Source organism: Vitis riparia, chromosome 8 (genome assembly GCF_004353265.1).
Source record: "Vitis riparia cultivar Riparia Gloire de Montpellier isolate 1030 chromosome 8, EGFV_Vit.rip_1.0, whole genome shotgun sequence".
Lineage (NCBI taxonomy): Eukaryota > Viridiplantae > Streptophyta > Magnoliopsida > Vitales > Vitaceae > Vitis > Vitis riparia.
In genome coordinates this window covers 17316989-17331923 of record NC_048438.1, presented here as the reverse complement: position 1 = coordinate 17331923, position 14935 = coordinate 17316989, and the positions used below count along the sequence as shown (strand labels likewise).

The following is a 14935-nucleotide window of genomic DNA, read 5'->3' as shown; positions in this document are numbered from 1 at the left end:
CGCCGTCGTCTTCGGTTTGTTGATAAAAAGGAAAAATGAACTGACAGCTGTGGGATTTGAACCCACGCCCTTTCGGACCAGAGCCTAAATCTGGCGCCTTAGACCACTCGGCCAAACTGTCTTTTGATCTATGGAATGAGAAATTTAAACTAAAACAGAGCCTTCTAATTGTTGCAACTTTAATTCAAATTATATTTAAGCTCCACTTGAATGATTAAAAAATGGTATGAAAGAAAAAAACTTTACTATGTTTTTTAAAATAATTAAAGATATAAAAAATATTTTAAATTTTAATTTATTCATATATTTAAATAATACTTTCATAGAAAATAAATTTAAAAAAAATAGTTTTTATATATGAATTCATAAATATAATTTTATTTCTGAGAACCATTAAGAATTACTTTTTAAAAGCAGAAAGTGATGTCTTTCTAAGGCTGGGGCCTTTAAGTGGAACTTCGAATTAGATTCCTATCAGTGGACTAAAATTTCAATGATGATGCATTATTTTGAGTTCATTTGAAATAGGAATGATAAACCCTTAGCATTCACCAACTTATATGAAATGGAGAAAAAAGAAAATTCTTTTCATCTGAGGTTTCTCATAATCCTATCCCTGATTATCAGGAGTCAAACCCAGATTAGTCGCATTTGTCCACGAGCTTAAAAACAAGAGAATTACATCGCTTTAATGAAGGGCTCCACTCTTTAAGTTTAGTCGAATGGATCAATTCGTGGGTCATGTTCGCTCGCCATTACCATTCCAGTGCACAGGCATGTAGGGCACATTACCTAAATAAACATGGGAGACAAATGGTCAGCACAATTCAAAACACATCCTCAATTTTGGTTTTGGTTTTTGTTTTTTTTTTTTTTTCAGACAAAAAACAGAAATTATTGAAGTAAAATAAAAATTTACATCCCAGACCCACAAGACATATTTCATATAATCAGAAAGTATGATTAGCTCAATGCTACGTCTGCAGACTTCAGGCTACGCAGTTTCATTTGGTGCTTCTGATAATATCATACCTCTATTTACTTGATATTTATCATGTCTTCTAATATAATTTCTTTTTTACTTTGGTTCTCTTTCATTTGGCCTGATCCAACTCCAAAAATAAGCTGTTTTTTTAACTCAAATTTATACCTTTCCAACCCCTGAACAGTTTGGACATCTACGAGTTGCGGGTGCTTTCAAAGGGCGATCAGATGCGCTGGACACTGAAATGGGTTCAATGCTCAAGCACACCCCGCTTGCAGAACATCGGGCACAGGGCAAGTATCCTGTTTACAAATAATGTAAATAGAGAAATGCTAAGCCAAAGAAAAAAAGTCATATAAAACCAATCAATTGGAGGAATGCAATTCAACAGATAGTGAGCCATGATCCATGCAAGGCAAAATACAAATCCAATAAGAATCAAAATCCAACCCACCAGAGGTTTGAATCCTTATATAATAAACTCCACCACAATAATAGGCATTCTATAAAATCAGATAAGAAACTATATGCCAGAACAACCTAATTTGATTTCAATCCATACGCATTGCAATACCTTTCGAAATCAGATCAAAATCAAGATAATTCCTTATCAAACAGATTAGAGCATGTACCCACAATCAGTCCCATATCTGATTGTTCACATTCATACAATCAATCCTCAGTCCACCATGATATCCTAATGGGTTAGTATATCAGGTTGAAGTGTCTAGTGAACCTGAATCTCAATGCACTGTAATCTGAATGTGATATAAAATGATTTCATGTTCAATAGATAGTCAGTAATCATTGGAATTTCATGGATGGGACAAATTGACACACACCTTTTCCATTGCAATATTTACACCTTTTCTTCTCATGTTGCTCAACATTGTTAGCTTCGATTAACATCAAGGCAGAAATCACACCCACTGCCCCACCTGAAAAGGATGCCACGATAGGATCGACCTGACTGACCAGAGAACAAACAAGAGTAATTCAGAGGACCAACATGGAATCTAACAGTAATTATTTATCATGAAGCCAATTGAACGGTTGAAAGAAACCTAGAAGAAAAAAGAAACAGAACTCCTGTCTGCTTAGAATATTAGATTCCTACAACAAGAGAAATCAGAAAACTGAGTTTCAGTAACCACCTCAATTGCATTGGCAGATGCATGCTGCGTATGAAATCTTCATATGAGGTACCTCCTAAACCCAATTTCAGCTCCAGCTGCCAGGTCAAACAGATTTAATAGATTTAGGTCATTATTGACACTTATGAGGACACTTGCATGTATCTTTGACAGGAGAATGAGAATAGTTTTCTGTTTCCAGAAACAAAAAACAATGAAAATGACAAAAAACATGGTTGTTAATGCATTCTCAAAAAACTGTTTCTGAATATATTTCTAAAAATGAGTCATTATTTTTACCAAACATTAAAAATAAAATTTTCTTCTTGCAAGAAAACAAAAGCACTTTAAATTGTTGAATTGATCAAATGAGTGACATGTTAATTCTTCATTTTCAAAATGAAAATGTTTACTAAAAAATACATTAACACTTGAGCTCATGACAATGCGTGTATGTGTACATAAACCCAAACATATGAAGAAAATATGTGTATATGTACATAAACCCAAACATATGAAGAGCTCATGAGAATTAAAAAACCAAAACAAGGAATTAAAACTTGAAGACTAAAATAGATTTTGGTGCTTTTCAACATGATGAAAATGGTGAGACCAAAAAGTAGTCATTAGCAATAATATCTCACTGTTGGTGCAAGAAGACCCCCAAACATGATAATTGCAGATATAAATGAAAAGCTTGTCAGATAGAGCTGCTTCAATGTCCTTTTCGTCTACAAAATGAAAATGCACAAACATAGTAAGAATATTGTAATACTCAAACAATAAGAAAACTATAATATCAGAAGAAAGAAACAAATAAAAGAAAAGACAAGAGGGCACACTGTTCCTTGAATACAGAAATAGAGGATATCTCCAGCATGCACCATGTCAACCAAATTGAACATTTACCGATCAATTGTGGCGCATATGGTTGATCTCTTAAAGAAAAACTAAAAAGTGACTCAATGGATAATTTTAACCATCCTGTCCTAAATCTTAGTTGCACTCATTTGGAGACCATCCACAAAAAATGCAATTGTCAATTGCTATTATCTTCTTGAATATCTGTGTCAAGGAAAGAGTATATCCTATGCAGGCACCGCCATAAATATGTTTCCCTGAATGAGTGTTGTATGTGCTTCCAAGATGTTGGTAACAGTGAATAAGGTTTATTTGGGTCAGCATTGTGAACTTCTTTAAAGAATAGTCTTGAGTAGCTTTGAGAATCACCACATGAGGGAGAAAAGGAATAGATGATGGCATGTCAGGCATCTCATTTGCCTCCTCCTCGCCATTCTCATCAAAAACTTTCACACTCTTTATGCGTTGCTGCACTCGTAGTCTCCTCACCTAGACAGTTCAGATAGAATAACACACCAAATATAGTTATTTAATCTCATCAATTGCTTTGGAACTAGTCTTTTCCAGATAGTTCAGCCACAGAATAAGATGAAATTTTGGATTAAAATTTTAGAAGAACCACCTCTTCCATTAGGAGAAAGATCTTGTTCCGCCGACTACTTATGTTATCTTGAATTTCCTGAACCTGCATCTGAACAAAGTCCTGGACAGTCTCCGGTCCTTCTATAATGCAGAAGTTGCTGCAAAATGAAATCGTAAAATAAAAAACACACTCCATGAAACCATAGATCACAATAAAAAAGTGTTAGGAAAATGAATACAGTACTATCAAACTAACACCTAACAGCAGAGCAATCTATCTATTCATGTCCCACTGGAAAAAAGGCTTGATAGATGCTGAAAGTGATACAAGACCTGAACAGAAAGTCGATTCCTCATAATATAATCAGCAAATAGGATATTTCATTCACATGCCATATTCAGTACAAATTGTAGCTTAGTTTGTCCATTAAACAAGCAAGAAAGAAAAGAGTTAAATACATATGACAAAGAAACCCAATTAGGCCTTTCACAATTTTTAATTCAATAGTACAAGCATTCATTCCCAAAACCAAAATTTTACAAATTTATGTACACAGTTTAATGCACTGGTTGGATCTTGAAAGAATGGAGGAAAGTAAAGGACAATCTGACAATAACTGAAGAAATCCATATTAAGTGATCTTCAACCTTTCCTTTTCTTTTCCCTTATTAAAAATGCACTAAGATGTTGAAAAATCAGTCAATTCAAGCAATGAGAAACCTTGGAATCCCAGTTTGCCATGAGATTCAGAAATTCATTCAGAACACCAAAAGAACAAAAACTATCATGAAAATACAAACGAACTCTGGATCCTTCAAGCAATAGAAATTACATGCCAAGAGAACATTCAGGTTATTTCCAAAAACCAAGAAGCTCAATCCAACTGAGCCAAATATTTATACTAGGCAAGGTTATGTGGGGTTTCTTGGTTAGACAGATATTCATAGCTACAATTAACGTTATCATCCATTTTCCCAAGAAAACGGAGAAAACGGTTTACTCGGGATACCATTCTCTGACTAGTTTCCTTCTCTAAGAGCTAAAAAGAATCCGAATTTTGGTTTAAACCATAAATACACCTTGGGTTGGTGTCGCCATCAGGGAGAGAGCCCGAGAAGTCCTTCCCAGAGGCACAGATAATCTGAGAGCGTGAAATCCTTCGGTGTAGAGAAAGGCGTTTAGGGTTTCCATGAGGGGCTGTGATGCAAATTAGGGTTTTGGAAGAAGTGGAATTCCAAGCAGAGATTGGGGCAATTTGGGAGAAGAAAAGGACAGAAGCCATCTCTCCAACTTCCTTCTATTTCAAGAAACTGCATCTACTTTGTGAATAAAAATAGATAGATAGAGGCTGCCGCTGTTGCCGTTGATTTCAATTCAAACTACTTTCACAATTAAGGCTAAATCCGCTACCATTAACACGGTTTGCATCTAAAACAATAAAAAAATGACAAACATAAAATATGTGTCCCACAGTCCCGCTATTCTTCTGCTTTACTAATTTGCAATTCTAACACAGTTTTGATTAGTCCCTGAAATGGGTTCGATCAAGTTTCATTCTTTTTGTCACAAAATAAGGAGAATAAGGTAATAAGAAATATAACAGAATATCGTATAGATTTACATAAATTAAAAAAAAAAAACTAAAGTAGAATAAATATACATATAAAAGTAATCAACAAAGCAGTTTCATTCCTTCCGCCATCAACCCTTCAAAAAATCTCATAATTTTAATTTCATCATATACGTTGCATCGTGACAGGTCAAACCAAATAGAATTCAACTCATCAAACTTTGATAATTTTACATTTCTAATAAGTTGATTTTTTTTAATTAATTTATTTTGGTGCTAAATAACTTTAATTTGATTGATTCATGGGTATATATATATAATTTTTTTTATCCTCACCAACCAATCTAGCACAATGTGACACAATGAATATGGAGGTCAATATCACCATTGTTATTCCATACATCAAGCTCAAAAGTCTCACATGTGAACAATCCCTAAGCAATGTGGACTACACCTTTAGTTAGTCACTTAAATTGACTTCTTTGAAGATATTGAAATAATAATCAAAATAAAGGTACAAAAAGAATAGAAGAAATGTATCATTAAAAAAATACTAAGATATAGAAGGAATAGATATTTATCAAACTTTTTATCTAGGTCACATATGTGTGATGAAATCTAAAGGTGTACATATAACCATGGATGAAAATTTCAAAAAATTTTATCGAAATTTCACGTATCGACAACCAACGATATGAAACAAGAAGGCGAAAAATTGGTGATGCCATTTTTTAGAAAAGTTTCGAAAAAATCATATTTTACCGATTTATCACGGTCAAAGCCTCAAAAAAAGTGCAATTATGCACAAGTGTTAGGACTCAAACCCACCCAAACCCAAAACCAAACAAAGCCTTACCTTGGACGGCCACTAGACCAACTCACTCATTTGTTAAATAATATGCAACAGACAAATATATAGTAAAACTATAAAAAAAATATTTTCATAAACAAATTAATTCTAATTACTTTATTTTAAAATTTCATTTAATTAATCACTAAAAAAATAAAACCTATGATTATAATTTTCTTAATATTTTTTTAATATCATTTATATATTAATTAAATATAAAAATATAAATATTAAAAAAAATTGTACATATATTATCATTTATTTTATATCATTTAATCAATTAAAATTAAATGAATTATAATTTTAAAGTGAGATATATTATAATCAAATATCATAATATTATTGTCAAATAACATTTGATGTAATTTAAATAAAATTCATTTTTTTTTATAGACGCATACAATATTATTATCAAATATGATTAATTATATCATATTCATATATTATTTTTTTATATAAAATAATTAAAATGTCTATTATTGTTTATTATATAATTTTTAGAGTTTTTCTCAATATTTTCATAAGTTTTGATCAATTTTAGGCTATCGATTTTTTTTTTTCAAAATTTCCGTCGATATATCTCTGATATCTGATATATCCGTAAAATCAAAGTACTGATATATCCGTAATTACTGATATTTTTATCAATCATATAAGTAACGGTAATGATGCAACTAAAGACTTTTGTTGGGAGAGCAACAAGAAAAATATTATATTATAGTCCTTATTTATAAATTGTAATGTAATTAATGGTATTTATAATTATTATTATAAATTAGATAATTTTAAATATTAATTATAAAAATGTATCAAATTAAACAACCATGATGCTAGGAACATTTTAAAAAAGTTTTAGGTTTTATATAAAAAAAAAGTTTATGAAGATAGGAATACAAAATGATTCTAATAAAAATAAAATCTCACTTATACTAAAATTTCACAGATAAGTGATATTTTGATTCATTCATCTTGCATCTTTAATCATACATTTGGTTGCTGAGAGTGCGAAGAAGAAAAGAATCCAAGCAAACAAAGACCTCCTCTCAATTCTGCTGGATTCAAATAAGTGCCTTGGTTTGGCAAGGGTTTTATTTATTTCTTCTCTCTAATAATGACTGAAACTTTATTTTCTTTTTATTTTTCCTCAGTTTTCTCATCAACCAAAGGAAATTATAAATAAAACGACACTAACATAACTATCAACGCCAGAAACAGCCAAACATTAACTGAAGGAGAAACCCATGTCCCAAACCCCCCATACCCAGCAGCCTCATATTGATCATCATCCCGATCCGAAGTCTCTTTACTGTACTTCAGACTTTCACCACCGACTCCACCATTTCTTCTTCCATCTTCGGCTAATCTCATATGAGATAAAATGTGAGGAAAAACTTTCTTGTAAGACTCTTCTCCAATCAATAGGTCGGAATGTCCAAAGCCTTCCACAACCACCCTTTCATGTCTAAAGCCAGGCTGGTGCAACTTCATGTACTTGTTAGCAAGAAAAGAAGTCTGAGGAGTCACAAGCAGGCTCCTTCCACCAGAAATATAAAGCGTTGGGAGCGCCATTCTCTCAGGATGTATCAAATATGAGTTTTTCCCATTGCTGTCCACGATAAAACCGTTGTTGCAGATTTTTCTGAGGTGTGGAAAAGCTGCCATGGGAAGCCTTGGTAAACTTACTTTGTTTAACCAGTGGTGCACAGTGGGGCTTACATTGTCATGCCAGAATCCGTTTCCAAATATTCCAGAAAAGACCTCGCATTCGTCACAAGGACATCTCTCATACCGTGGCATGAACCGGGCTATGGACTTCAGGAGTTGTTGCCTCGGAGTGGCCTTCAGTGTTTCGAAGAGAGGTAGGGTTTTGTTCTTGCCCAATATCAGCATGGACATCTGCAGATGGATCCCATTACTTTAATTTTTAGCTCAAAACCAGAAAGAAATGATATGCAACAATTTTAAACCATGCTGCAGGCCTGTCTTAATTAGCATCGAACGTTAACCAAAACATATTTTGGTTCCAACCATGAGTGTGTGTGTATAGACAGAAACACACTGCAATCAACAAAGTTTCTGGAACCTTAAATCGAATCCACCTAGTCAATTGAGCATTTTCCTAAATTCACCGAGCCATTAATCATATCTAACTAGTCGATTAAGCAACTACCATGAATTTTGATTTCTGTGTTCAAAATAATCTTAAATAACAAACACCCCACCCCCCTCCTGAATCTGCAAACATGTCACTCTAAAACAGGGAGAAGAATATGCTTACAGGGATGAGGGGAAGACACATTTTCACTCTAGACGAAACGGTAATCTTGAAGAACATTGACGAATTGGTGCAGGATAGGGAAGCTATATGGTTTGCAGAGACATGACCGCCCATTAGAGCAATGTGAATGGCTAAGCCTCCAACACAATGAGCAACTAAATGTATCTTTACAGATGGCCCGTGTAACTCAAGGATCTTACCAATAGCTGCCAAAAGAAGGAAAAAATAAGTGCTGCAAAACTTGCAGAAAAAATTAATTTGGTTGACAACAATCTGAAATAAGGTAGAGCTCCTTTATTTACCTGCAGGGATATCAAATCTTCCAATATCTTCAATGGTGAAGTTGTTTGAAGGATGTAATGGGTGTAATCTCGTTTGCAGTAGCCATGTTTCATGCCCTTCTTCTAGTAAAGATCTAATCAAATCATTAGGTTCTGTTGGTAGATAGTAACTCTCAATAGAATATCCATTAACAAGGAGAACTGGATTTAGTTTTCTTTCTTCTTCAAGCACCCATGGATTTTGACTGCACTTCCATTGTCTGCAACTGACGATAACTCCATCTCCTATATAATAGAAACATTGAGTAACATATTAAAAAGAAATGTATAGAGAGATTCATTCCACGTGCTCTGTGATCCAATTAGGTACTGAATCAAGCATACTTCTGTATTCGTGAAAGCTGAGTGAAATCACTGAGATGAATGTTTTGTCAGAAGTATTTGGCAATAACTCTTCAGATAATCTTCTATTAAACTAAAAGCTTCAAGGGGATTACTGTCATTTTTCTTGTCATAAATTTGTGCAATAAAATATCAATCACTACCATAACTCAATTATGTTTTTGTCCTCCATATTTTTATGATTCATGAAGTTATCAAAATGGAGTAGAATGAGTCATGGCAGTTGTGAGTCTATTTGAATTCTCAAACTCTTGAACACCAGGCTTAAGTTTATGAATACCTGTTCTTAAATCATGAAGTGTGCTGTCTGGATAAGGTCTCTGGTAAAGATGAAACAGGGGGAAGTCCTCGACATATCCTCGCGGTACTTGTGTGATATAGGTTCTGAAAAGACTCTGTAAGAGAAGGCATATAAATTTTCCTTTCCTGTTTCCTTCCAGGCTTAGCAAACTCTTCAAAAGCTCTGTCGTTGAAATACAAAGTTCCCCTCTTAAAATCATTATTTGATCTGTTGAACTGCTCTTAGCAACTTTTTTGAATGTTACATGCATTGTTGTCGACTCCGACCATGCATATAATGCAGAGAGATAAGGATTCATCATCTTCCTACCCTCAAGAATATATCTGATCAAAATCGAATTTTCTTAGTTCCTTGTTCTAAAACTAAAAACGAAAAGAAAAATGTAAATTCAAACTCAAAGTTTACCATACCTTGAACCAGAAGAAGCTGAGAGGAGGAGACGATAGCACATATACTGTGTATAAGGTGTTCTATAATCTACTCCACACAAATCAATATCCCCATCTATAACATGTAATTTATCCTTCTCCACAGATCTAAATACAACATAGCCACCAACTTTTCCTCTTAGAAGTGGATGAGACTCGTCCATAACTCGATAGCGTTCATCAAATCCATTCTGATTCCAACAGTTCATCTTCATTTTGAGATAGGCTGAGCATGGCATGCCCCCCACATACCCTCTCATAGTTTCTTTAATCACAACAGTTGGTTTCATGCTGCTGTCCAACCTCCGATGGGGAATCAAATTAGGCTTTTGTTCCACAGTTTTACCCATAAATTCTATGCCTTCTTTGGTTCGGTATTTAAGAACATCCTGCACAAGATGATTACTAACATGCTCGGCAGCTGTAGCAATTGTAAGACAAGGATTTACACCAACAGAACAGGGAATCAGTGAAGCATCACAGACATAAAGGCCTGGGTGCACCGAAGGAGGAAGCTTTGGATCAAAAACCTGACCATTGGGATTACAAACCCCATCTGAAGGATGTGAGGATGCATTGCACCCACCTAAGAGATGAACTGATGTGCTTCGGTATCTTGACATAAAGAGGACTCCTCCTAATTTCCTGGTAAGCTTTTGAAATGCCTTAATTTTTCGTGGGAGTAAATGATCATGGGGTGGACTAAAGCAGATTTTATTTGTTTCCTTTTCAAATGCAATTTTCCCATCACTCTCATCGTATCCCATTGCATTAAGTACCATGGCTTGGCTGGACTTTAGACCTAACATATGCTTAATCTTTTCTATAACCCCATGTAAGAACCAGTAGCGGGTTGGCCATCCATATGTTGTGATCCCTTTGAATAGCAGGTGTGGAAAAGCCTTTGGAAGCACAGCACCCTGGCAAAAGACGGAATGGTTAGCACTGGAAGAATTTATGATATGAGTGTGGCAATGATTTACATGTATGAACATGTACATTATATTTGAATTTCATATATTGTCGCACTAGATATGTAAGATAGATGGCAAATGGGGCATCAATTCATATTAGTCAGACTGGTTCTGTTATGTGATGATACACTGGCAAACTAATCGAATTGTTGAGAAACAAAGGTTTCTTTGTTATGCTAATCGCTAACTGAGCTGCCAACCAACCAGGCATGTTGGACATGGTAAGTAAGGTCAGAGAAGCTTTAAAACAATATTTCAGATCCATTGTTACAGCAGCTGCATCTGAGCCTTAGAACCATTTTTAGTTCAATTGTTCTGACAGATCACAGACACCGAAATCTCAACTCAAGTAGTAATTTACCAAATTTGACATGAATAACAAAATCATATGGGAAGTGAAGTGAAAATGTGATCTTAATTGAATAGAAGGCTTCAACCTGGATTGTGAACCCCAAAGAAGAAGTGTAAGATGAAGATATAGATGGTCCTGGCCGTTCCTGAAAAGGTATCTTCGAGAATTGTTTACTGTCTAGTCCATAAGCGCCCAAGACTGCTGGGCTTCCAGCAAGACAAGCAACATTATTCCCATTACAGCTAAATCCAGACCCAAGCCTTTCTGAAAGCTTCAGTCCTCGCATTTGTGATTGGAATAGTATCTCAGTGGTACCAAAAACTCCAGCTGCAGCAGGGCAAACAAAGTGTTTAGAAATTGATACCAATTTTCAAATACACTTCTAAAAAGATGGCTACTCTACCATACCTGAAAGGATTACAAAATCAGAGAGTACGTAGTCAGTTTCATTGAAGAATACAAGCCATCTTCTTCTCGTTTTTCTACTAATTTTTCCTTCTTTGCCAATATCATCTATATTTTTTACCACAGACAAAACCTGGCAACCTGTTTTGACAGTGCATCCTGCCTGCATAATTACAGATTTTGATTTTGATTTTAGTTAAAAAAGAAGAAATAAGAACACATTTGAACATTCGTCTGGTATTGAATTGTTCCATGATGTCGTACATAGTATTTGGAGGAAAAGACTAGTCCTTCATAAAATGACATGTTACAGAAATGGTACCCATCAATGATATAGGATTGTTTTAGGATTTATGGAGCTGCACCTCAATATACTATGTAAGACTGACAGAGCAATTTTCAGGGGATGTCAAAATTTTCGCCCAACAAATACACAAGCTTAGGCTATGTTTGGTTCTCGGAAATTTTGAGGGAAAATGCGAGGGAAAGAAAATACAAAGGAAAAATAGAAGGAAAGAAAAAGTGAAGGAAAATAAAAAAATAGATTAAAAGTTGATAAATTCTTTTTTTTGTTACTTCAAACTCATTTTATTTATTTTAACTCATCAATATAAAGATTAAATAATTTAAAAATACATAAGTTTTTAATTAGTTTTAATTATATTTTATTTTCTTTGATATTTTTTATAGGACAACCAAACATGAGAAAATCATTTTCCTTAGCATTTTTTTTCTTTCCTTTGTACTTTCCGGGAACCAAACATAGCCTAAAAGATACAGGGCAGAGGAAAATATGCCTGAACCGCCAAATCGATGTAATTTTTGTCTGTAGAATTTTTGGCATTGTAAGGACATCCAGAAAGACAATTTCCACAGGCTAAACAGCTGCCCATCTGTTTAGGCTTTATTGAATCCAATTGTTGTTCGTCACGACTGAAATTCATGCTTAGCTTCATCGGACTTTGGAAACTTTCTTCAATCTCTCGTTCAGCTATCTCTTCCATGGTTTTGGCAATAGGAAATTTGACAGGAATGCTTTGTATACTCAGCATGGCTGAAGCAGAAGCTTCACAGATTTCCCAATCTTTTTCCCATTCCTTTGGCCATTTGGAGTTCCTTCTTGCACGAATTGGGGTCGGTATCATCACCCCTGCATTCACTAGTGAACCTCCACCGAGTCCACAGGCCACTGCCGCTAGAGAATCATCTTGTTCATACACCTATTTTTCCATCAATCAGATTCAAAAATATATACATAGAAATTCCAATATTTTTAAAACATGCATTGGTTTTTTCTCTACTAGAAATTATTTTTTAGTTTTTATGGGATACTTATTGAAGAAAATGATTGAATGTCACCATTCTCGGAGGAAACTGAAGTGTCGATGATTGAATTGAAGTTAGAGGATGAAGAAGTCTTTGAAGTCTACAATTTATGTTCAATTCATCAAAACAACTGCATAAGAGAAGCAAAAATAGAAGAAGATAACCTGAAACAAAGCATCTTTGGGACCAAAGCTAATGCCCAAGCTCCTTTTTTCAATCCTCACATCTGACATGATCTTTAAACTGCTAGTTGGGAAATCTTTAGCTTCCCATCTCCGGCCTTTCTCGACCAAACACACTTTAATTCCTGCCATTGACATCCTACAAGCGGCAACAGAACCACCATATCCAGACCCCACCACAACTGCATCATAGCCATCTTCTTCCTCATTCCCAAGACTTATTACTACTGCCTCTGCTGCCTCCTCCATTTCCTCCCAAAATCCAAACAAAGATATCAGGACCAAGTTCCTATTTATGGTCAACCAGCATACTTAAAAAGAGTCAACTTAAACAAAGGAAGTCAATAATATTAGAATTTGAGTGGCAGATTCAAGCAACTTTATAGACAAATGTGTCACTGCATACATCAGTGCGTCTTTGAGTCTTTGCTTACTGCTTTGTTTTCGATGCCCAGCTAAAATTTGATCTTATTAAGGGTTGAAACCAACTGAACCATGTGAGCATAGTAATATTTAGATTTTTTAGTGTCTGCTTTGTGAGAAGACCGGCTTATTACCCCATCTTTATTAAGTGAGGAAATTTAAGTATTACCATGGATTGAAATATCGATAAACACGGATATATCAGTATTTGGATTTTACAAATATATCGGAGAAATATCGATGAATATTTTTACACACAAATCGGTGAGATAAAAATTCCAAAATTGATGGAAATGCTTAGAAAAATTTTAAAATTGATTAAATAAGCAAGAATATACATGTTAAAGTTATTTTAAAAGTGTAATTGATATAAATATGATCAAAGAAAAAAATATCGATAAACAGTTTACGATACTTGGATTTTAAGAATAGAAAATATGAATTTTGGAATTATACATTTAGAAAGTTAGAATTGAGTAAAGAAATATTTAATTTTATTAAATAAAAATAATTTACATATAAACATAATACATATAACATTATAATAGTCTTTAATACCAAAATGAAGATCGATGTAATTTCATCATATTGTTAAATAAAGGAAGTCCATCTTATTAAAGACAATATTCATTATAGAGTTTCGATAATATTGATTGTAAGTACATGCTATGCATAAATGAAATAAATATAAGAAGAATAAGAAGAAAGGCAAGATCAACCCATCCCTTGACCGAGTTTTAGAAGAGTATAAGAAGAAGAAACGAAGGGGTTGAGGGCGTGATTCACTAACCTCACAACGATCGACGGACGGAGTGCAGCTGCTTTGCTGCCGGCGTAGCAGGCGGTGGTGACAGACACCGGATTCCTTCATCGGCGATCCCTGCGTTGCTCTGCCTTCTCCTCTCTGTTTATGGTCTTGCAGAGGGGCGGTGGTGCTAGGGAGATTTGGTAATGTAGCGGTGTGGTAACCCACTTAATTGAAATGTGGATTTAATTATATGCTATTATAATGGTATGAATTCAACTATTTAATAATTTGTTTGGAAATTGAATCAATTGATTTGATTAAGCTCATATGAACCTGGATTTCTGCAATGATCCAAGCCACCCACTTTGAAGCATTCAAAACACACACAATGTCTGTTCACACGCATTATCCAGCTAGTTGAAAATCTTTTGCATCATCCCAATAGTCAAATTAGTTAATGTTGTTTGTAATTGGAACCAGTCAGCCATTATGTTTTACTGCCCAATTTAAATTCAGTACCTTGCATTCAGACAAATTAGGAGAGGCGATCAGCTGGTTTTATCATGCACGATAATACTGATCCTGTCTCCATCAAATAACATTAATTATAGATGAAGGAAAAGTCAAAAGAAAATTTCTCGAGGATTCACTCAGAAAATATTTCAGATTCAGATTCTAGGCGGTGTGCATCTACTGTTGGCTCTCCATGACCGTTTCTGGTCCACATTTTGACCTTTTGGCTGATTCATCTAGGCAAGTCTCATTTATTTTAAGTGCTTTGACAATAGAATCCTAGAAAATGGGGTTTCTTGTGTTAGTAGCAAACAAAATCATATGTTTATAATTAAAGAGC

At 34.5% G+C, this 14935-nt stretch overlaps 2 protein-coding genes and 1 non-coding gene across 4 annotated transcripts; all 3 read right to left on the bottom strand.

The window, feature by feature from the left end:
- Nucleotides 1-41: 41 nt before the first annotated feature.
- On the bottom strand, nt 42-121 carry TRNAL-UAG. Its single transcript has one exon. It is a non-coding gene; the product is annotated as a tRNA-Leu (tRNA).
- Nucleotides 122-497: 376 nt separating this feature from the next.
- Nucleotides 498-4928, bottom strand: LOC117920288 (protein ORANGE-LIKE, chloroplastic). The gene is made up of 8 exons (XM_034837721.1): nt 4642-4928; nt 3602-3719; nt 3349-3468; nt 2763-2849; nt 2140-2216; nt 1828-1955; nt 1151-1287; nt 498-792 (listed from the first exon to the last, which is right to left on the bottom strand). Exons 1-8 carry the CDS (start codon nt 4842-4844, stop codon nt 715-717), a joined length of 948 nt encoding a protein of 315 aa, XP_034693612.1. The 5' UTR covers nt 4845-4928; the 3' UTR covers nt 498-714.
- A 2104-nt stretch (nt 4929-7032) lies between these two features.
- On the bottom strand, nt 7033-14306 carry LOC117920178. Of its 2 annotated transcripts, XM_034837563.1 has the most exons (11): nt 14125-14306; nt 12894-13163; nt 12201-12623; nt 11407-11566; nt 11084-11325; nt 9655-10592; nt 9224-9567; nt 8563-8826; nt 8261-8466; nt 7666-7878; nt 7456-7588 (listed from the first exon to the last, which is right to left on the bottom strand). In XM_034837563.1, exons 1-11 carry the CDS (start codon nt 14203-14205, stop codon nt 7556-7558), a joined length of 3174 nt encoding a protein of 1057 aa, XP_034693454.1. In that variant the 5' UTR covers nt 14206-14306; the 3' UTR covers nt 7456-7555. The 2 variants fall into 2 exon arrangements, with proteins under 2 accessions (XP_034693453.1, XP_034693454.1); XM_034837562.1 differs by having other exon boundaries at nt 7033-7878.
- Nucleotides 14307-14935: the final 629 nt, after the last annotated feature.

What these genes read in the sequence shown, in the direction of transcription:
- LOC117920288 (XM_034837721.1), bottom strand. Translation starts at nt 4,844, where the DNA reads ATGGCTTCTGTCCTTTTCTTCTCCCAAATTGCCCCAATCTCTGCTTGG. An exon ending in TAAATATTGCAATGGAAAAG is followed by an intron (nt 1,288 to 1,827) that starts GTGTGTGTCAAT and finishes ATTTGTAAACAG; the next exon opens with GATACTTGCCCTGTGCCCGA. An exon ending in ACTGTTCAGGGGTTGGAAAG is followed by an intron (nt 793 to 1,150) that starts GTATAAATTTGA and finishes ATGTTTATTTAG; the next exon opens with GTAATGTGCCCTACATGCCT.
- LOC117920178 (XM_034837562.1), bottom strand. Translation starts at nt 14,205, where the DNA reads ATGAAGGAATCCGGTGTCTGTCACCACCGCCTGCTACGCCGGCAGCAA. An exon ending in CCAAAGATGCTTTGTTTCAG is followed by an intron (nt 12,624 to 12,893) that starts GTTATCTTCTTC and finishes ATGGAAAAATAG; the next exon opens with GTGTATGAACAAGATGATTC. An exon ending in CTTTGGGGTTCACAATCCAG is followed by an intron (nt 10,593 to 11,083) that starts GTTGAAGCCTTC and finishes GTCTTTTGCCAG; the next exon opens with GGTGCTGTGCTTCCAAAGGC.